Raw genomic sequence first — 23,446 nt, forward strand, 5'->3', positions numbered from 1 at the left:
GATCCACAAATCTACACTCCCGCCGAGAACATTTTGATCTTAACTTTATTTTGTAATACATATTTATACGTATCATGAACCAATTCGGTCATCGTATGTGTCTTGTATAACCTTTTCACTTTCTTTCTGCTTGTTTAACAATATTTTCACATTTTTGTTGGGGGTTGAATAGAATAGAGCAAAAATCTCTGGGGGGTTATTTACTAATGCTAACGCACTGAATAAATCAGGAGAATAATCAAGAATGTTTTCACTTTTCACTTACGATTAAAACAGAAATTAAATTGACACAAACAAAAGTCGAAGGCCCACAACTTTCCTAGCCATGGAATAATTCAATTAATTTCTCACACTTTCAATTTGGATACGCTTCCGGAGATAGTATTCTATTTGCATCTGGTACAAAAAAAGGCCTGCTCGAACGCTCTTCTGCTTGCTCCCTGCTCCTTGATGCATGCGGGTCGGGTGGGCTAGTTTAGGGTGATGCCTGCGAAGGAGACCTCGAGAGCAGCATCGCTGGACTCCATGCGACTGCGCACGTGCGCCAGCGTGTTCTTGTAGTGGCTCTCGATCTGCTTGGTTTCCTCGCTGGGCTCCAGGTTGGGCAGCTCCTCATTCACCTTGGCAATTAACTGCAAGGAAACATTTACATTAGACCCCTGGGGTTTTGCTTTTCCGAGTGCGCACTAATCACCTGATTCAGCATGGCTACGGTGATGAGTGAATTGCCGCGCTCAAAGTAGAAGAGATAGTGATTCAGCAGTTCTACATACAGCTGCACTTGCACTCCCGTGTCCAGGCACTGCGAGGCAATGCGAGCGCCCTTCTTCAGGCAGTCCAGAGTGCGCTTCTCGTCCCGCATCTCCTCGCCGTTTTGCCTACCGATGCAACATGACAGTTTAGCTATAATACCAACTAAAGGAACATCAAAGAGTATCATACTTTCCGCTCCAGAAGAGTGCTGCACAGGCCACCACACCGCGGCACTGATCCGGCTTTTTCAGCAGCTTGGACGCCGCCAGAGCACAATTCGTACGGAGGGGTTCGGCGTTCTCCTCGCCGAAGCAGGACATCTGCTCGAACGTGGACATGATGAGTGTTATGGCAGCCAGCTGAGCCTTCGAATCGGATATTTCATCTTCGTAGAGGGAGAATGCCTGCGTCATGAACTCGTAGGCTACAGTCTCGTGGTTCGTGTAGCGGATCTCTCCAATGACCAGAGCCCCTTGCAGATATAGACGGAGGGCCAGATCGGCCAGATCCGCCTTGGCCAGGGCGCTGATTGTGCTGTGGCAGTACTGCACGATCTTCTGGCACTTTTTGTCCCAGTTCTCATCCTGTTCGGCGATCGCCTTGTATTTGAAGGCCAGCTGGTAGGCAGCAAATACGAGCGGAGGCAGAACATGCTTCAGCCGCTGGCCGCCCCCATTCCCCAGATGCTTTCGAGCTGTTTGCAACATTTTGTATTGCATGTCCGGCTCATCAGAGCGCATCAGGTGAATGAAGCTGAAGCAAGAACGGATCATTAATTAAAGGTGAAATTACAACGCATAGCGATATCTACTTACCGCGCTACGACACCTTGCTCTTCCGCAAACTCTTCGGCATCTGTGCTGCTGGCTCCAGCTACCGCCAAAATGTCCTTACTCGCATCATCATCTTTAATCAGCGGCGTGATAATGGTCAAGAGGCTGTCCGCCTGATCGGCCGTCGGCACCTGAGTCTCGTTCTCTAGAATGTTCATTACCAGATACAGCGCCAGCGATTTGCGTGAAGTGTAGTCGAACTTTTCGAGCAGTGGACAAAAGTTGTGCAACTGGATGATGGTCAGGGCATTATTGTAGAAGTCAATGCAGATGCGCAGCAGGCGAGACAGTTCCTGGTTCACGGACAAAAGGTGCGAGATGCTGCAAAAGTGTACAAGTTTAGTTCAGGGTCTTTACATTTCTTATCAGCTCGAGGATCCCTTACTTGTTCATGTTCATTCGTTGCAGTATTTGTGCGGTTGTGCCCAGCACTTTGTCCACGTAGTCGATGCGATCCGGATACACTTTCTGGGCCAAACTCAGCAGAGCCACCTGCAGCGAAATGGTGTCCTCCAGTGGCATGTCATGGCGCATCTGCACAATGTTGGCCACCTGAACGCTAAAGACCTCAAAGAGCTCCACTTCCGCGGGAATGATGGCATCGATGCCATTGCCGCTGGTCTACAGCATAATAAATGTTAGTAAATGCTAGATTTTGGGGCATAGCATCGATAGAGGATATTACCTTGCCACTCCTCTGGTTGTAGGCAGCTAGACGCTCAATCAACGATATAATAATATTCTTGACGTTCACACCCGTTTCCAGCTGGGCGCAGGACTTGAGGAATGGGTCCAGTGTCTGCAGATGGAACTCATCGGGAAACACTTGGATGATGCACTCCATGAGATACTCCTGGGCAATGGCATCCCGACAGCTAACAACCTGCTCTAAGATTCCGGGTAGAATGAGCCGCTGGTACGTCTCCAGGGTGGCCGACTCCAGCTGCGAGAGGCGCACTAGGTTTGTGCCCACCAGTATCTTGAGCTCCTCGCGCTCTTTTTCCCGCCTAGTCTTCTCGCTGGAGTGTCCCTGGTGCTGCATGCGCACCCACAGCTTGTTCATCTCTGCAAAGTTCGTCAGCACAAAGTCAATGGCATCGTAGACATTGCCCTCGTGCTCGTTTTCTGCGACCATCACATCGGGCAGAATGTTGCGGGTGCACTGCAGCAAATAGTTGCGGAGGAAAAGCCCCCTCAACGGATGCTGCACTCCGCGACACATCTCCACCAGATCCTTGAGTATGCTGCGCTTGAGCGTCGAGTCGTTTTTTATGTACACAATGCCCACTGTGATCAGCAAATACAGTCGGGGCACTATGGTGTGCGAGTACTGCACCAGCTCGTACAGATCCGTCTTTTTGTCGCTCTTTTCGCTCAGGTACAATTCCAGATGGTTCAGCTCATTGGTGACGGCCATGTCTGGGGAGGAAACAAGCATTACAATAAAGAAACTTTCATACGTCACGATATTGAGTACTCACATAGCTCGTAATAGCTTTTCGGGGACAGCAGGGAGGTGCGTAGCTCACTCAGCATGGTGCTCGCACACTTGAGCGAATCCAGCATGCGCTCCTTGTCCAGGAAGTGGTTCATCTGGAAGGCCTGCTTGCGGGCTGCCCCGACGGCCTCGGCGAGCAGCTTCTCCTGGTCATCCAAACCATTGGGCATGGTCTGAAACGAGACATAGAAGGTGGAGTCGGTTCTATTAGTCCCTGGGGTTTGCCTCGCTCTCGATTTGGTAACGTGCAAATACATGACGGCGGGTTACAATGAGATCGAGAACACACAAATGCTTTAACAGTATACAGCTTGAGATAAGCCTTCTTTATAAAACATATCTACGGAAGTTTGGGCAGAGCGGAGCCAGGCCAGAGGACACAATGAATCGATGATAAGACAGACTCAGCCACACATAAACATTAAGCAGAGTTTTTTGAATGAACATGACACATTGAGCATGCAAGTGCACACGTATATACGTCTGTACATTGCTATGTACGACTGCGGTCCACAATTTAGCGAATGGGGTTTAATTAGTGGTTGGAGTGAGTGTGAGTTATTTACCCTATTCTGAGCAGGATTGGGCGCTTGGCCGCTGTACGAGGATGAGCTCCAGGGGTACATAGTGGTTATGATGAGTGTTTGTTGGTTGGGTTGGGGGCGTAGTTTTTGCTCCAGGTACTCTCGACTTGACGTCGACAGAGGCGCAGTCAGCGGTTTGATTTTAGCCAATTTTCACTTGCTTTTCTGGTTTCTCTTGGCCAATTCTCGCTTGCCGGCTTCTGGCGGCTACAATGCGGGGTGGAGCGCACTTACCATTACTGCAGCGTCAGGTGCGAATCGAAGATGGGGGAGTTATTTAATTAAATTTATTTACTTTTTTTTAGGATGATATTGATAAACAGTGTGACCGCAGGTTTATATAACCCTCAGAAATATACCAAAATATACCGAAATATACCTAACGAACTTAGCTCACGTAAGCCCCTTTTATTTAAACACACTGGTCTACAACAGGTTGAACGTTCTCTGTCCATGATAAAACATCATCAGAAATCGGCGGTAATTTTAAAAATAACAATATTAGAGCCGACATCCTTAATTTTATGAGTTTCTAAATATAAAATGAATATGTGCGCCAAATTAAATTATATAATAATATGGCAGCTCCATGGCACAGATGACATATCTTTTCCGCCAGACGTCTCTGGCTGCCATGTGGCAGAAATAATTTAAATTTCGATTTTAATAACTTATTTTTCGAAACAATTGAAAAATATTGTACAATTTGATTGAATTCAGAAATCACATCCTTGTCGGTCATTCACTTTCAAGCTATTTTTCGTTGGCGCGCAGCAGTCGATAGTATCGATAGCCGTTTCTTGGCCAACACCACTCATACAGTATAGTGGTTAGTGGCAACACTCAGCATACCCTACGGAAAATGATATTATAGAACTGAGGAATGGTTTGTCGTCTTATACGTCGAGACAGAGAATCGGTATCGAAGATTGAGACATATATATTTGGAAAGGCAAATGCATGAAATACACACTTACACTGCAATCCATACCCAGATACATTTTATACGTTGTGTTCTTTATTGTCTTAACATTGTTGGTGGTCCTAGCTAGATATTAATATTAAGCCGAATAAAGATTTTCGTTCCTATTGTCGAGCAATGGGTATTAAAACACATTCAACGAACCAACTAGTTACTATTACTATTAGTATTAATTACCGCGGTTTAACTCCAGTTGTTATCCAGTTTAAATAAAAGGGGTTTCAGTGGGCTAAGTTCGTTTTTCATCGGTAGAACGGTATATTTTGAAATTTGTGACGTCTATTTCGGTATATTTCTGAGGGTCAGACGATAAGTCCGCGGTCCTCTCTCCCAATAGAAACCGTTATACACTCGGGGAAAAGGAAGAATTTATTTTATACTTTATATGAACATTAGGTGCACTGCGTGGCTGTGCAAAGAAAATAGTAAGCAAATGGAAAAGAGCAGTCATCAGACATCATTGCTCCTGGCGTAGGTGTGCGTGCGTACAGTGGAGTGCAGTGCAGTGCTGTGTGGATGCGCGCACAACAAAATATAAATAAGAAGGAAGACTCCGCACAGCAGCCCCAGGCCCTCCTCTCATTCGTCGTCAATGTCAGTGAAGTTGATAAAAAGCGAAGTAAAAGGTCTTAATTGCTGCTGCAGTCAATAAATCATCAAACGAAAATATGGAAGCATCTCAGGAATCCAGTGGGTAAAATTAGAATCACAGGCAGCGGAAGATACAAAATAGCCAGAGAAGCATACACACACATATAAATATACACACATCGTAAAGCCAGAACGATGGAGAGCGAGCTCCCAATGCTCCCCACTTCCTGCACAACATATGCCAGAGTCGGGAACAACAAGACATGCTCCTGGGGATGCTGCGGAGGCGCCCACTGAGAGTAGTGCCCAGCGCTTACTCTCATCTGCTCTGTCATTTGCGCTCTCGCGGCCACAATACCATGGTATGAGCACCCTGATAGAATGGTATTTCCTATAGCTATACCGCTACAACGAGCCACAGCCACATCGGAGCTCATTTCGATTCGGACCGTCAGCGCAGTCGTACGTTCGCCGGCTCGTCACCACAGTTCCTGTTTTGCGTGTTTCGGGCGCGCTTCGTGTGCATCGCATTGAAATTCGAACACTCGAAAACTGGGAGCGTGATAATATCGAGACTCCAGATGCGGGATAAAGTACTAATACTGCAAGAACGAGTTTAAGTAGAGATACCTGGCCGTGTGTGATTTCAAAACAACAACAATGTTGTGGATGATTTTGATGTCGGAGTGATACTGTGAAAGGAGGCACCAACGGGATGTTCGACACCAATGTTGTCTGTGTGTGGGTGAAGTGCCGAGTTTAATGAATGTGTAGATAGATTACACTTACACCGCAGATGTGTCTGTGAGAGGGCTGATGAAAAATATGAAATACTGACGTCCTGGGGACAACGTACGCAGGCCAAACAAAAAACTAAGAGACTAAAGTGAAAGGCGATAAGGTTGCAGATGTCCTGAGCACACAAGGTACGGCCGGCTCGCAAGCATACGATAGGACACTCAGGGAGGGGACACAGGACGGGAGTGTAACTGGATACGGATACATGCGCGCCTCCAAGAAGGCCCGCTCCTTTGGTCGCCCTGCAGCGCACCACCACCAGCCACCAGCAGCAGCCACAAAAGGACGACAAAATGTAAGTAGCTGCTTGTAGATGCTTAGCTATAATAAGAACCCTTCTCCGTCTCGGACATGAGACAAAAAAGGGACAGGACACTGCAGTGCGCTCATCCTGCGCCGCTAAGTATGCCAGTGCAGTTCTATTTTTGAGGTGCACTGCACTGAGTAGGTGAAGTGCGAACCAGAAACCATTGCCCACACCACAAGAGCACAAGAGCAGAGCACACCCCTCACACTCGCTCAACCGGCGACACCATACAAAGCGTACGACTACGAGTATTCAAGTGTAACTAAAGACGACCAATTCACAAACAAACAAACAAACAGAAACCGGCGACAGTGGCAGTGGCAGCGGCAGCGGCAACGGTTCCTCCGGTGCGGGGGAACGGAACGCGGCCGGACGGAACCGAGCGGAGAGTCGGGCGGTGTGTTGTGGGCGACCCCCGAACCATGTGACCGCGGAGTAGGCAGCCCTGCTCGCTAATGTTTATTATGAAAAGCGTGCCCTTTGGAACGCCATCGTGTATTTTTATTTTTATTATTTTTGTTTTATGATTGCGCTTAGGTTCTGGCTGTGTATTTTGGTTTGGTTTTCCTTGTCAGCCAGCTTTAGCAGCGATGGGAGGGGTGGGGAGGGATGGGGAGAGGAGGTGAAGTGAAGTGAAGTGCCGTGGATTGGGCTGATGGTAGTCGAGAAGCCCTCATGAGAGCAGCACAGCACTCAATTCATTGATCAAAGATGCAGCTACAATTACAATAGTCACAACAACAACAATAACAACAACAATAACGACGACGACGACGACGACCAGGAGATGCAGCGTTCAACATGCCGCAATTACAGCTATAATTCGGGCCTGCAACCGTTATTCAAATTGAAATTCAAATTCAAATGTGAGCTGCAATTACCAACCCTCCCCAACACGCGGCGGCATTGCGAGTGGGGTAACAAACAATCGCCAATTGGCATATAATGATCCCCTTTGGACGTTTTAACTGACTGAACGGCCTGAATGACTGACTGACTGACAGACAGACAGACAGACGATAGAACGGGATAGAATGTCTACTGGCTCAGCCACCAGCAGGGACATTCAAAATAATTCTCAGGCCTTGACAAATGCACGTAATGATTGGACTCACACTTTGGTTTATGCTTTTTTAACAATTTACGCGGAGCCTTACCCTTACCCTTTACTCTTTCCAAGTAACACTCACAAGTTCTCACACTCTGGCTGTTCGTCATAATTTTAGGGGTTGTGCAACTACAGACCTACAGCTGTTCCCTTAGATGGGCAAACAAGGTCTGGGGCGGGGCATGGGAACGTTGGATAGGATAGAGAGTGGATAGGAATGAGTACTACTCGTACTACCATGCCCCATGAACATCTTTGACTCCTGTGGTGATTAATTGTCATTCGGGGCAGTCACCGTCACCTGGGCCTGCGAGCATAGACATAGGCCTAGGCAACATATGCATAAGAGCCCATTCGGGTTTTGGGTTCGGGTCCGGGTTCAAGGGACGCGACTTAGCAGTGGATTAGATGTCGATCATCGATATGGCGAGAAAGAATAGGCTCGTTTCTTTCGGCAGCGGCTTTTGTTCTTCCCGAAAGACGAGAGTAGGTAGCTGAAGCCAGAGAAACCGTCGTAAATTGTTGTATTGATCCGACATCATCGATGTTTGCGAGTATAAAGGCGGAATGGAATTAATATGCCTACGAGCTAGGTAGTTCAGTATCAGTTTGTATACAGAGCCTAGACCAAGGGTAGGGTAGATTACAGGGTTGGTCTCTCGAACAGATGAACCAGTGTATCTTTTCCATGAGGGCAGGGCAGCTTTCTTTCCTCATCTGGCCTCACATGGCAGCCATCGATTCAGTTTTGGCATCACAAATTAGTCCGCAGCTCCGACGAACTTTCGCCTGAAGTCTGATGGTCAACATTTGTTTGGGCCGAGGCCACTTTCGGACACATTAGACATTAGAACTTTGCTAATAAGATACAAATGATAAGAGTCATCACTTCTCCAACCAGTTGGCCGGCTTGTCCTACATTCAGCTGATGGAATCATAAATAATTTCTTTATTGCATGCAGCCTGCTTTATCTCAAATAGTATCTCGAGCAACATGCGTTCTCCATGTGACAGCAGTCCATAATTCATGGTTGAAACATTTGTTTCTACTTCTAATTCCCCAACAATTACGCTTAATTAATTTAAAGATGTTTCTCGTTGTCGATGTCGCCGTTGTGCTTGTTCTCGTGTATCTCCCGTAGAGTTGTTTCATCATCCCCGCATCGTACCCCTGCGTCATGGCCAACGCTCGTCACATACAAAAGTACACACATTTTTGAACAGTTATGAGGGAGGACTGATGCCGGGCCGGCAGTCATTCAGCGAGCAAGGCAACGTCTCTTATAAATAGATTAATTAAAATCATCTTTAATTGTTTGATTACAAGACAAGCGTTGCCCGAAAAAATTAAAAGCGAGCGGAGCAGCGATCTCACAATAGCAGCCTCTGTCAGTCTGCCGGTCTGGCAGTTTGGGAGTCGAGTCTGGAAGCACAGGAGTGTGTGGGCAAAATGCGCAACATGTGAAATACAGATGCGGCAGCGATTGCGATTGCCATAGGAACCAGCACGGTCCCTTGAGTATTAAAGATTTCATTTGTGCTACAGATGTTCCAGAGATTGTACAACATAACTACATACATGCTCGTACGAGTGTTGTCGAGGAGTAGCTCCAGCACAGCACACAAGAGTCACACGCAATTGAAGCAGCGGCATCTGCCACATCCACATCCACTTCAGGCAGGGCAGTCGCCATCGCATAGCGTAGCACATATCTGCCGCAGCATTTCGAGTGGCATTTGATTTTAGTACTCAAGAGCTCGAGTGTGTGCGTGAGTGCCCCCGAAGTATAAAAATTATTGCTGCCAAGCAACTGAGTCGTCAGCCAGCCATCAATTATTTTATAGAATGCTCACTTGTTTTGTGTGCTCTGCTCTGCTCTGCTCTGCCCTGCCTTGCTCCATTCCCCATTCCAGTCCCATTCCTCTCCTCCTCTGGTAGTCGTATTGTCTGCATGTGCGTACTCCGCCTCCCTCTGCTCTGTTTTTTATTTCGTCCGTCCAACCGAATCTCTGTCGCCGTCGTCGTCGCAGTCGACATTTGCCCCAACAGAAGAAGTTCACTTGGAAGTTTTCATTCGGCACAGGAAGGGCTTCTCCGGTCCTCCGTCATCCGTTCTCAGTCCTCAGTCCTCCGTCTTTGCGGCAATAGTTGTGATATTAAATTGAATACGACGCCGATTATCCCACGCAATCTTTCATTCACAGCCATCCATCCATCCGCCCAGGCTAGGAAGAAGCTCTCCGTGTCTCCCCCACGTAGCTGGAGACAGCGTCAAAGTTCGGCGGGACTTCTGAGTAATCACCCCTTACAAAATACGAGTACGAGTAGGATTACTCAGCCTCGCATATGTACATATCTCCGGCCATGCATCTCGAGCTGCGTGCGTGTGTCACGTCACACAGATTGTCAGTCAGTCAGTCAGTCAATCAGTGGGAGGGTCCTCCACACATTCGCTTGCGTGCCGAAATCAATGCAAAGTTTTTGTATTTGCGGCGACAAGTTTGCTTTCAATAAATAAAATCGATTTGGATTAACAAGTGCACACAAAGCCAATGAAAAGCCGCTGATAAGCGCCGCCGCGCACCATCCATTTGGCCTACTTTGCTTCATTAAAAACCTATTAAAAAGTAATGCCCCAGTATCAGCATCCAGCGATACGATACATTGACGATTGGCGATGTCGCCCTGATAAGGCAGGCATCCTCTGATTGAAATTGTGAACATTTAATGTGCCATTCGCTGATTCATCTTTCCAACAGGCAGGTTTTCTGCGACAATATTATTCTCGCATATCGATTTGCGATGTATTCTAGTGCGAGTTTGATTATGGCTTCAAAGTAGCCCTGCAAATAACACGGATCTGGGACCTAGTCAAACAGAGTCTAGACAAATCGAAAACAAAACGAACCTCAATATTCCATCTATAATTGAATGCACACAAAACAAAGTGTGTGTGTGCATTACCATCGAAGAGAAGGGGCAGAGAAGACCATTATAATCTGGTCAGCTACATGAGCCCCACACATCCGTGCCTCCATACATCCATACATACACATCCATTTGTCCGCACCAGCCCGATATGGGGAATATTGACAGACACTCAAGTGTCCCACAAGCACCCTGTAAATCCAATTGAATTACGCATAAAAGGCGCTTAAGCCAAATGAAATGATGATGATGATGACGATGACGGTGATAATGATGAGAAAGACGATGATGATGTCGCTTAAGCCTCCAATGAAATGTATTATTCCCCTTTAATTTCTTATTACCCGATATTTTATTACGATTCGTGGTCACGGCTCCTGAGAACGTGGAGCGTGGAACGTGGCGCATGGTCCCGTCCCTCCTAATCGTACACACTTTTCACATATCACCGTTTCCGCAATATTTGCATATTGACTTTAACTTGATGCGCCTTTTAATGGACGTCATCAACGTCAGCGCTAGCGGTGGCAGCAATATGATTCGTTTTGAAATGCTGGAGGTGGAGAGTGTTGGCAGGGGGAGGTGAAGTTTTAACTTATGCATGATTAATACATAATTACAAAGCCAAACACATAAACCTCAAACTCAAACTGAAAGGCAAACTCAAAGGCAAAGCCAAAGGCAAAGACTGAAGCCGGAGCTATCGCACCGTTCGTGCTGGTATGCATCCATCTCTGTCCCTCCACAGATAACTACATAATAATTCAGAAACTCAGAAAGACAAAAGGCGCATTTCCCACAACACTACAACAACAACAGAACAGAGCCACGTCCCTCCGTGCCACAACGTCCTGTCTAGGTGCGGTGCCCGGTGCCCGGTGCCCGGTGCTCGGAGCCCGGAGAAGGCAAACTGCACTCGGTGGAGTGGAGCATACTTATACCTGTTATTAATATTTCGATTAGGTACCAACGATTCGTAGAACCTGACGCATGACTTGCATAGCTAATGGGAAATTTTGTAACTTGTGGGCATTTGAGCTGCCCTACACTTGGACTCTGAGTGCGGAGAGTATTGGCCCTTTGATTGATGATGACAACTTATCGATTACGCCCGTAGGAGCAGGAAGGAAGTGTCGGCTAGTGTCATTACCAGCTTCTTTTCAAATATATTCTGAAAAATGATATCAATCTGCGTGAACTGTAGAAGGCTAAACGGATGCTTGTCTGAAAGATGGTGCCAACCCAAGGGTAGGGTAACCGCAAGTCGGAATAAATGTCCGACTGCTCAGGTTGGGGATACGAACACTCTCGACAATTCATAGACACTTTTCGTCGCTTGACAAACCTCTCGATGTTCTTATGCCTGGTGCTGGAAGAGTATGGGTATGAGAATGGGAATGGGTATGGTGAAAGGCAAAGCGTAAGACCACAGAAAACCCAACGAAGTAGTGGTTATCTTTTAGTCACAAAGTGAGGGAATTGCAGTCTCGGCTCTTGATTGAAAAAGTAAATCCCACTTATAGGTTTTTTTTATCTGACTTTCCAGATCGCATTTACCACAGCAACAAAGCGAGTGTGCAGCTAATGCTAATGCCTGCAGCTATAGCACCAAAGCCGAAGCAACAACAGCAACAAATACTGCCACAAAGGCCAGGGCCAGGGCAGGTGCAACAGTCGCACAGGAAACACAGGACAAAGGCAGCGGCAACAGCAGCGGCAACGGCAACGGCAACGTTAACACGTACAGAAACGTAAAAACTGACAACGAAACCTAAGCAACGAGCATGACGTCGTCGTCGGTGATTAATAAAGCCGGAAATGTGATTGTACTCATAGTGAACCTTCAGCTAACATGGCTAGTGTTGGCCGTGGCAAGGGAGCTGCCACAGGTGGACTACGGCAGCATGTCCGACTCCATGGAGGAAGCTGGGATGAGCATTGACCCACTGACTGCTATGGCGCCCTTCGCCAACGCCCCCCTGGTCACTGAGGACAGCGCCCCACACAGAACCAATATCGAGCTGCTCAGCAATAGCAGCGAGGACGAGAATGGGAGGATTGGGCTAGGCTCCTCCTCGGCAGCAGCGGCAGGCACGCTTCTGGAGGAGTTCAACGGCGGCAAGCTCAGTCCCGCAGAAGCCAGCAACACGCTGCCCATTTTTCTCAGCGAGCCGGAGAGCGTGTTTGTGGTGAAGAATCGTCCGGCGGTGCTCAAGTGCAAGGCCTCCCACTCGCTGCAGGTGATCTTCAAGTGCAGCGGCAGCTCCCAGCCTCCGCCGTCGACGCATGACAAGCACGTCGATCCACACACGGGCGTCCACATGGAAGAGGTCACGGCCACCATTCACCGTGATCTGGTCGACGAGTACTTTGGCAAGGGTCCGTTCAAGTGCGAGTGCCACGCTTGGTCGTCCCGTGGCGTGGTGAAGAGTCAAGCCGCCACAGTTCACATTGCATGTGAGTACCGCACCCTGGGCTAGGGGTGGATTCCTGATTCGAATAGGCAACGGGTCCCTCCCTATTCCTATTCCTATGCCTATCCATATCTCTATTTATATCTGCATTTATATCTCCCCCTAACAGATATACGCAAGACCTTCGGCCAGTCACCCACATCGCTGCGGCTCGAGCTGGGCAGTCGGGCGGAACTGCACTGTGAGCCACCCGGAGGCTTCCCGGAGCCGAAGCTCTCCTGGTACAAGAGCAACGCGGTAATAACCTCCGACAGCGAGCCGGGGCTGGCCGTGGCTGGCGGCACACTGACCTTCCGCCCGGTGGCGCTGCAACACATGGCCAATTACAGCTGCAGTGCGGAGAACATTGCGGGAAAGCGGGTCTCCGACTCCGCTGTGCTGATTGTCTACGGTCAGTGTGGTACTCGTGCGACTGCAATCTCAAGTTATGCTTATTCTTGTATGTTTTTCGCCCCTTAGTGAATGGAGGCTGGAGCACCTGGAGTCCTTGGCGCGAGTGCAAGTGCGCGGGCAAGCCGAGCCAGGGACGAAAGCGGTCGCGCACCTGCACCAATCCAATGCCCTTAAATGGGGGCGCCCAGTGTCCAGGCCCCCAGATACAGAAATCTGCGGACTGCGCCGCCTGCCCAGGTATGTCCACACGGTATATGTATACATACCATATGCAATCGTAAAATATACATATATGTATATGTAAGGGATGTGGTTATTCGCAAACTGGGGGCGTGTGGCTGTGGTTGCGCCCACTTTGTTGTGTGTGCGCGCCTTTAATGTGGGAGCACTATTGTAACACCAGCAAAAGCAACGAAATTGTCAATTTAAATGCCATTTGCGGTCGGGACTCAGCGTCGTGCCACCTGAATGCCCGCTGCCATTGACGTCTCCTGGAGCGTTGACAACAGCGCACATTTTTCATACCAGTGCCAGGGCCAGTGGAAGTGCGGCAGTGGCAGGGAGGCTGGCAAAGAGGGGTAGGATAGGACAGTCCAAAACCGAAAGCACTGCACTGCATGACGCAAAAGTTCAAGAGGCGTTTAAACAAAAAAGAAAAGAAAAGAAAAGGACCTGCGGTCACTCCGATATAAGAATACCCTTTTATATGAAGGCGTCCCTTGCAAACGGAGAAAAGACTCTTATAGTCCGATGCGAACATCTTCAGGGAATCATTATACCCATTTTTAGTGCAATACATATTTGAGTGAGTGCTGAGTATTTCATTTTAAACACGCATTCGGCAATCGGCTTCTGTGGGTGCCTTTGCAGCGACGACAGATATCTCCACATGCATATAGATGGATAGATTGGAGCGACTCCGTGGCTGCGTGGCTGCGTGTCTGCGTGTCTGCGTGGATGCTGTGGGGAACGGGAACGACTGCCTCCGGCAAGCTACTGACTAAATGGTGACAAAGGCATGCGTCCAGGGGAGGGGGAAGGGACATAGCCTGGTCTCCGGACTCCGGACCCCGGACTGGAGACTGGGGCTGAGACCGAAATCAGGAATGGGGATGTTCTCGTGGTAGCTGGGGCGCTTTTGGTTTTTTTTTTTGACAGACGCACGGGCGGCATGTGTTTGAGACTCTTCACTTTTATTCATGTAAATTTATTGTATTGCATTGTATTGTAGTGCTCACACAGATACTCGCACACACACACAAGCAATAGATACTTGGCCAGGCGCACAGCGGGCACAGCAATGAGCAATTGTTGACAGACAAGCGGGACAAATGGTGAGGGATCCGGAGGGGAGGCAACTGTGCAGGAGCGATGGCAATCCACTCGAGTGGGGAGTGGTGTGGGGGTGGTAAGGGTTTGGCTCGGAGGAGGGGGATGCTGTTGTGGGCTTTTATTCTATGAAAAGTGTGTCATAAAATTAATTTTAAATTTCGCTTGGGTTTCGTTTTTTCTCTTCCATCTTATAACTTTTCATCCCCATGGAACCGTGTCAACCTTATGGTCCTGCTTTTCACTCATCGCCCTCGCCCCGCCCCCGCCCACGCTGTGTGCCGATGTCGCCTGCCAACAACAGAGGATACTCAAATCGTGAGCACTGATGGATTTGACATTTCGTCGAGTAAGCGCAGTAAGTTGAAACGAAAGCCTGACAACGTGCATTTCTTTCAAAGGCTTCCTTCCCTTCCCGAGGGGAGGAGACCAGGCCTTTGGGGACTTGCCATGGGGCGAGCATTCAATATGACATTGTGTTCGAGCAGTTAAACTTGAATGCTTAACGAGGCAACGACAGTTAAATTTTTTAGTTGGGGTTCCCCGACCTTACCATACTCTCCCCCCGCCCCCAGTAGTTGTCAGATTCGCCGGGCCTTAACAATTCAATAAACAATTGTGTTAAACTGAGCCCAAGCCATCAGTGCATTAGTGCCCAACCAACCATCCCATATCCAACCATCGAATAATTCGCCACGGGTCGGTCTTCCCCAAAACTACCCGAACTGGCTTTAGCCGAAGTGACTTACTTTTTTTTGGGTCGTCGCGGCAAGTGACGTCACTGCGGCAGATAGAAACTTAAAAATCACTTACCACGACTCACGCTCTCTGATTCATGCAACAGTCGGGCTGGCTGGGTGGGCCAGGGACCCTTGCCTCGCCATGGCTAGGATGACGATGCGGATGAGGATGAGCATGGGAGGATGCGTGCGCTGGAATGGGGAAAGAAATGCCAGGGCATAGGATAGTGCTGACAAGGGGCAACAAGGCCGAGGAGCTGCCCTTATGGGGGTGGTTTTATGTTTCCCAAAAACAGGAAGTGCCAAATGCCGATATACATACAGGCATGTAGAAATATATATGTATATTTACTATATATATTTAGCTGCCATAGGCATGCATCATACACACACACTATGATATAGCTGGCCCCCCCACTCCAAGAACATTTTTGTTTGGCTTTCGGACTTTCCGTTTTCTCCCCCAACACCAAAATGGAAATTGAAAAAGCAAAGAAAATGCGAAAATAGAAAATAGAAAAGCATTAAAATGACAATCACTTTTGCTCACCCACACAATCTCCTATCCAAGAATCAACAGGGGCAGTGGCGCTGTGATTTGAATGGTGCTTAAGGAAGGGTGCTCTACTGGTGCTCTATTTTATGGTGGGAACAACTTTCGATTTCTCCCAACGGACTATCTATTAGTCCAAACCATCCACCATAGTACCGTCCCACCACATATTTGGGGCAAACGGTGCTATATTTGTTGCATCCATGACCCCCTGACAGCTACAGCCACAGCCACAGCCACGTCCTGACTTTGGCTTTGGCTATGGCCTCCACGTGATATATGAGTCCGGGAGTGGCGCTGTCTGTCGGGAATGTGTGCTAAATCATGTTAATATGACTTTTGATTTCTAAACTGCCCTTTCTCCCCACAGTGGCCCGCTGGTCCGCGTGGAGCGACTGGAGCATCTGCTCCGCGGAGTGTATTCAAGTGCGTCGCAGAAAGTGCCTCACCCAGACGTCTGACGGCGACGAAGCCGGGGATCTGCTCCTGGCTGGAGTGGGCATGGCAGCCCTCAGCAGCATCAGCGGAAGCGCAACTCTGCTGGATGCTACTGCGACTGACGGTGGCTCAGGATATGGCAAATCATTGTGCGCCGGAAAAGACACACAAACGGCAGAGTGCCGTGGAGAGCAGTGTCATATTGGCAAGGATGGTAAGTGTGTTTATGTCAACGGCAGGGGCAGGAAGGACAGAAGGACGGAAGGACAGCAGCAGCAACAGAGTAGACAGTTAGACAACAATAACAATCACAGTCGACAGAGACACAGTCCAGGTCCCAGCTCCCAGCTCCCAACTCCCAACTCCCAACTCCCAGATTACAGTTCTGTCTCTTGTCGACCCAACCACACAAAAGCCGAGCACTCAACGCTGATTGTCACAATGGGAAATTAACCAAGTGCATTTTGTTTGTGCACGGCATCCATCCCGACCAAGAGTAGCTGTATTTATATTCGTGACAGAAAGAAAGGACACTTTCCACCCCGAAGCCCATGAAACCCCCAGCTCTTACGCCCCCAAACCCAAACCCTAACCCGTATCCCCAACTCCAATTCCAGCTGCAGAGCCCAATCGAAGGGTCGCAAATCAATCGCAACAGAGTTCGGAATTGAGATTTAAGCTGCTGTGGGCTTGTGTGCTTTGCCAGATAATTAGGCATGCGGCGAAGACGGCAACGGCAACAGCAATGTCGTGACGTCGCATCCCCATTCGCATCCTATTCTCTAGCTCCGGCCATCGCCAACCCCATTTAGAGCTTTTCCCGTGTCATTGTTGCTGTTTGCCTCGATTCTCGATGGGATGGAGTGTAGGATTGACCCAACTCAAGCATAGTTTGGGGTCTGTGTGCGGTCCATAGGGATCAATTAGATGACTGTCACACTGTGTAATTGAAAGGATCAGGGTATAAGGACTTGGTTGGCATTCGATTGCCATTCGCACATCATACGTACAATACAATACAATGTTTGATGTTTCGCAGGTTTTGTGCCCTTCTTCGACTGTTATTTGATTGCTGTTGAAAAGTTTTCGAAGGGGAGAATGAAGAGTGACAAGTTTTTGGGGCCCCGGAACTAGGAACAGCTTATTTTCCGTTTTATTACATTTTGCAAATCCAGTCCCTGGGGATACCGATACCTGCTTGCGATTGCTCCAAAGGCAACAGTTGCGGTCTTCGTTGTGGGCCATTGTCATTGCGGGAGGCCCCCAGGCCGACCGATCAACCACCCGATATTAAAAGCGTATTTGTCATGCTAAGGGGACTTAGGGGGACTTCGCTTTTGATGTCCCGTCCAGGCACAGCGTCTAAAAAAGCAGCATGCAAGCTGCACAAAAGCGAATGAAAAACGAAAGCCCATGGAGTACGAGTATGTCTCTCCCAGTTGGGGATGACGGCTTTGCTTCTGTTTCTGTTTCCGATGCTGCCGCTGATTTACAGCGAATATAATTGCTCATTTCATACATTGTACAATGCGTCCTCGTCCTGTACCTCGTCCTCCCACTCTCTCAGGCTCGCTCTTGAGCTCGAGCCCAGAAGAACTGTGAAAAGCTCGAGCTGTACATCCCGAGTATAATAATCATAATATATATGGAGTAATTCCTTGCGCTGCAGCGATTCCTTTTCGCCAACCAGTCACAGCCAGCGCCAGCGCCAGCAACAATGACGACAACAATCACAGCAGCGGAAACAGGCAGCGCGCAACAATGGCAGTGGGGAGATGTGAGATGGGGATCGGGATGTCGTAACTGACTGGCTGGCGACGGGGGGCCGGCGGCGAATAATAATGCGAAATAGACGGACCTGGACTGGGGATGAGCATACAAACATAAAACATTAAATACAGACATATACAGTTCGCTCTGGCACAGCTCAGCAAGCGCCAAAGCGCCAGATACGGATACGCATGGTTGCTCAGGATTGATGACAATGGGTGAGGATGCGCCCCGTACCGACCCTGTTTGATTATGGAAAAGTTCGGTTCGGTTCAGTTCAGTTTTGGTTCGGTTTTTGGTTTGGTTGACTCAACATGTACGGGTATGTGTGGATTTTGCTTGCCAGGCATCCTCGAAATCATGAGGGTGGCGGATTACGCAGAGAATTCTTGGTGTTTTTTTGAATGCCATTCACACATAGATTGGAAGTTGGAAAGCATCTTAAGTCGGCTTAAAGTCCGTGCAGGCAATGTAACCATTTAGTTCACTGGAAAGTCTGTACTCTTCAGACAGTCTAAAGACACAGTATCTGGCAGAGATTGCTCCTTGCCGTGCGGAGCAACGCCCTTCTGCTGTTGGGATTACAGAATACAAAATGCGAAATCGGCAGTTTTATAAGAGTCCGCCTCACTTTACCATTGCAGATTTCGATTGGACACTCTATCTAGGACTGGCCTTCATAACCGCCGTTTTCTTTGCCTTTGGCGCAGCTCTCATTTGCTGTGCCCGCCGCGGGATGCGCGCCAATCCTCACTACAACATGGCCCGCTCAGGTGAGTATCGGGGTCCAACGACCCCGCTCCACGTTCTCTGGCAACAATCGAATATACGTATGTATGATTTCTTCCCGTTTGTCAGTCATGGATGCGGATTATATGCCCGGCGTTGTGGAAAAAAAGGAGATGCGAATGCACATCGAGGCCAGTAATTTGGGATATGATTATGTCAATCCTGGACATCGTTATATGCCTGGCGAGCACATTGTGGGCATGGGCATGGGCTGCGGCGGTGTAACAGAGCATCACTACGATGTGCCCAACCTGGCTGCCAAGTAAGTTTACAAGGGACCGAAAAGTTATTAGATTTTCAACTAAAATATATTTTTTATTTTAGTTACACCAACCCCATAGACGATCTTAGTGCTGATTATTTGTCAGAAACCGGAGAGTCATCCACTGCCGATACATGTAAGCAATTCAGATAAATGCTATCACCGAGACACACTAACGCTCTGATTTTCGACAGCCAATTCCACCTTCGATATGAACGCCAAGCTATCCCTACTGAATGCCTCGAAGAGCAGCAGCTACGAGCTCCTTGGCAGCACAGGAGGACAGCTGCGTCTATATGGCGGGGAGCTATTGCTCTTTGTGCCCGAGCATGCGATTGGAAAGAACCTGAAGAAGCACGTCTCGCTGCTGCTTCTGAGCGACGAGTGCAGCCGCGTGTCCTGTGCCACCGAGAGCTCCATTTTGTGCAGCAGCGTGGTGCATAGTGCACCGCGCAACTATAGCTTTGTGAAGCCCGTGATCCTGAAAATACCGCACTGCTTGGTGGCTCCGGAGCAGTGGCATGTTCACATCTATCATGCAGACAGCGAGCACGACGAGCTAAATGTCAGCTGGCGACGAGCGGTGTCAGTGGGAGAAGAAACCATTAACACGCCCATGTTCGTGCAGCTGGAGACGACGCATGTGTACATCATGACGGAGCAACTGGGCCATTTCGCCATCGTTGCAGAGCCACGAATTCAGCAGCCCGCTATTAAGATGAAGTTGCTGGTTTTCAGCCAGCACACTCCGCCCAGCAGTGCCAACTGCAGTCTGCGAATCTACGTGGTCAAGGACTTGCCCAACAGCAAGGACATCTGCGTTAGTGTGGAATGTAAGCTGGGCGGCAGCTTTCTGGGGGAGAGTCAGGTGTTTGCGTTCGAGCTGAACAGCCGCAATCTGAACATTCGCGTACGGTGCGCGGAAATGGAGGCAGGTGCTCCGTATGAACATGCCATTCCCTACCATCACATTCTGAGCAACAACTCCATACTACACTGCGAGTTTAGCATGCGACGGCTGGATCAGAGTACGCTGTGCGTGGACTTTGGCCAAGGCGGCAAGGATGACTCGGACTACTGTACTTTTAACATTCCAACCCACTCGATGAGCGGTTCTGCGGAAGAGCTTGCATCTACCACAAATACAACGATTTCCATTGATCGCCAGGGAAACTACGTCAATGAGAGTTGCGTGATGGACTTTGTCCAGCTACCGCATATGACAAAGCGCCTGATCTGTGCCGCACTCGATCCTCCGCGTGCCGACGAACGCGACTGGCGTCTCCTTGCGAAGAAGCTGAACACTGATCGGTATATTGCCTATTTTGCCACCAAGCCCTCGCCCACCGAGCAGATTCTCAATCTGTGGGAATGTCGAGCCAACAGCTGCTCCACCAACAGTTCCACTTCAGTTTCCCATACGATTATGGCACTCCTGCTGACGTTGAAGGAAATGGGACGTCAAGACGTCTTGGACATTATAGTGGAAACGATTGGTCCCCTGTGGATCTAATGGGTATCCACACTCCAACCAGTGTTGAAAGGAATGCGAATAAGAAAGCGGCAAACTAAACGATACACTCTTCCTGATTTCACCAGGTTTTCCAAGAACATTAACACACAAGAACTGAACCGAACCATCTATAATGTTTGTTAATATGAAATCACTGTGAATGGGGATACAGCTGTGTTGTCCGTTTAGCTTTCTGTTGAAAACAAAAATGTTCATGAGTTGCCTTTTATTTAAAAAATGTACGAACGAAGCGAAACGAAATCAGAAAACATGAATCGAAATGAAAATACTGAATCAAAGTGTAGATGTAGTCACACGAGTAGTTATAGTCCCTAAGCTACGAGTATTGTAGTGTTCTATTCTAAGGTAACTGCTCAACGAACTCTGTTCCCCACGGGTGCCATGCATTTAATATATGACTAAGAGGTGGAAATATAGCGATAAATTACTTGTGGCTTAGCAAACTTATAGTTTTAAACATAAACTCTAGTATTACGATGGAAACTATGTACGATAGCAACTGTAAGATATACTACACATACAAGTATGTATGTATCTCTGGCAGTACGACTAAGTGATGGCCGTATATAGACAACCTCCGCACGAATTTAAATGTGGAGTTGTGAACTGTTTGCCAAATCGTTGATTTTCTCAGCCCGCTCTATTAACGTATAGTCACTATGGAAGAACAGAATTAAGTACTCAAAACGATGCCATAGCACACATGCATATACCATACCTATACTATATAAACTATATAGCGAGCATATACATTTATACGAATATGTATATTTAGAATATAGTCTAAAACAAAAACAACAAAACGAGTAGTTTGTTAGACATGCTCAAGTGATAACCATTGTATTTGTCTTTAGTTATAAGTCCGATCCTGTCGTTTAATCGTTAATCAAGTAAACATTAACTGAATATTTACGTAAACCTTAGTGGCTCAAAAAGAAAGTTAGATAAAAATAAAATACAAAAAAACCAATCCGGGTGCCGTAGCTTTTATGATGAATATATCTGCCTTAATTTCAGAAGGAATGAAATATGTCGAGATGCAAAATATCCTTGGGCCCATAAATGCAGGATGCAATATGCATTTAATGCATGGCTTCCTGTCTGTCCATTGCTCCTTCGCCCATTGCTCCTTCTGGCATACTGTTACTCCTTCAGCCAATATATTGAAATACTTATCAGCAAATAGCAGAAAATCAAAGGATTAACGTTGACGAAGAGAATGACAGGAGAGGGGCGCCTCTGCACCACCCTTAATATTCGACCTCACTTTTGAGTAAATTATTAAAGGGCACCCAAAAATGCAGTATGCAGTGAACACACTTATCAGCATATAAACAAAGGCCTAACGATGAGAAGGGAGAGAGAAGGGCAGCCATGTCGCAAGTGTAACGATACAGGCGTGCATTAGTGTGCATGTATGCGTTATTTCCGACTGATTTGCCAAACATAATGTGCTCTCTTATGCCAATACTAATAATATCAATGTATGGACCGTATCCTTGAGCTGTCCCGTAGAGATGTCTCCCTCAATGTACTGGTTATCCAGCGGCAGAATGGTCATAATTTCCGCATAGTTGTTCAGCAACGAATGATGGAAACGCTCCTTCAGAGTAAGTTACTAAGCGCTAATTCCACAGGCTAGGAGATTTGAACTTCGCGGCTTATTTCCACTTTAATATCATTTTCATGGCTCCGGGCTTTTGTCAGAGATCGATAAGATAACCCTATATTGGCTCTGACAGAAGCTCGCTGCCATATACAAACCCTGACAGCATGGAGCGCCAGTGAGCCGCCAGGTTGATGCCATAGTGTGGAACCTCACACACAGATGGCTATGGCCTTTTAGTGAGTGTTGCAATGTTTTCGATTTTATAACACTTCAGTTTGATTAGTTTGGCGCCAAACTACGTACATATTATTACATTAATGCACGTTATAAAATTGACTTGTTTATGGGAAACATCACATTTTTGATGCAGCAAAAACATATATACAAATTCGGTGTTTTTGCGATAATTAAGAGAAGTGGCACTCGATTTGAGCATTGCCTACTGTTTCATTTAAATTAATAGATTAAAAAGCAGACTATTGGAAGGGTATATAAACTTCGGCCAGTACAAGCAAACTTTTCTGTGTTATTACTAGTTCTTATTTATTTAATTTTACGGCATCCATAACCTGCTATATGTCGCAACAAGATCAATTGATAGACTGCATTTCTGCACTTTCGTAGCATTCCTGGGTAATAGCGCCTGGAACAATTGGCATGAATTCGAGAAAATTAAGATACATGCAGCTACCAGTCAAGTTAAGCAATCAGCGTAGAGCACGGCAACGGCAACGGAACGGCGACTCGGACCTTTTAACGAGCTAAAGCTAAAGCCGAAACAGTCTGGACTCTGGCTTTGGGTCCGGCAGCAATTCTACAAATAACAAATCAATAATTTCATGCAACACAAAATGATTGCTGTTGCATTGGCGGCACCTTTTATATCCCTCACCATCATACGTATAAATAACTTTAAGCGATTGCGGTTTTTGCTCCATCTCCCAAATAGAAATCTACGAAGGCCACTGCCACTTACATTCATACAATACTCGTACAAACAAGCATGTAGGGAAAAAGCGTCTGTCGAGCCCCTGTCGCCATCCCGAAACCATTCCCGTCCGGTCCGTCCCCGACAGCAACTGCTGAAAAAAGAGATCCTGGTCATACTCTTACTTAGGACCATGAGCAGCCTCGTCGGCTACACTAGCCAACAAAATCGGATTTTTATTTCT

At 47.7% G+C, this 23,446-nt stretch overlaps 2 protein-coding genes across 3 annotated transcripts; one reads left to right on the forward strand and one right to left on the reverse strand.

Annotated features, from left to right (window-relative positions):
* Positions 1 to 27: 27 nt before the first annotated feature.
* LOC6593133 (vacuolar protein sorting-associated protein 35) lies at positions 28 to 3,957 on the reverse strand. 2 transcript variants are annotated; one of them, XM_002018071.2, is made up of 8 exons: positions 3,651 to 3,710; positions 3,068 to 3,257; positions 2,272 to 3,005; positions 1,972 to 2,207; positions 1,569 to 1,907; positions 943 to 1,506; positions 695 to 878; positions 28 to 632 (listed from the first exon to the last, which is right to left on the reverse strand). In XM_002018071.2, exons 1-8 carry the CDS (start codon positions 3,708 to 3,710, stop codon positions 471 to 473), a joined length of 2,469 nt encoding a protein of 822 aa, XP_002018107.1. In that variant the 3' UTR covers positions 28 to 470. The 2 variants fall into 2 exon arrangements, with proteins under 2 accessions (XP_002018107.1, XP_026842324.1); XM_026986523.1 differs by lacking the exon at positions 3,651 to 3,710 and adding an exon at positions 3,903 to 3,957 and having other exon boundaries at positions 471 to 632.
* Positions 3,958 to 11,935: 7,978 nt separating this feature from the next.
* Positions 11,936 to 21,404, forward strand: LOC6593132 (netrin receptor unc-5). The gene is made up of 9 exons (XM_026986666.1): positions 11,936 to 12,840; positions 12,967 to 13,248; positions 13,317 to 13,487; positions 14,884 to 14,937; positions 16,243 to 16,524; positions 18,725 to 18,853; positions 18,939 to 19,131; positions 19,194 to 19,267; positions 19,326 to 21,404. The coding sequence occupies exons 1-9, from the start codon at positions 12,168 to 12,170 to the stop codon at positions 20,642 to 20,644; spliced, it is 3,177 nt and encodes a 1,058-aa protein (XP_026842467.1). The 5' UTR covers positions 11,936 to 12,167; the 3' UTR covers positions 20,645 to 21,404.
* The last annotated feature ends 2,042 nt before the right edge of the window (positions 21,405 to 23,446 follow it).

This window comes from Drosophila persimilis, unplaced genomic scaffold (genome assembly GCF_003286085.1).
Source record: "Drosophila persimilis strain 14011-0111.01,24,50 unplaced genomic scaffold, DperRS2 tig00000002-arrow-pilon, whole genome shotgun sequence".
NCBI classification, from domain to species: Eukaryota; Metazoa; Arthropoda; class Insecta; order Diptera; family Drosophilidae; genus Drosophila; species Drosophila persimilis.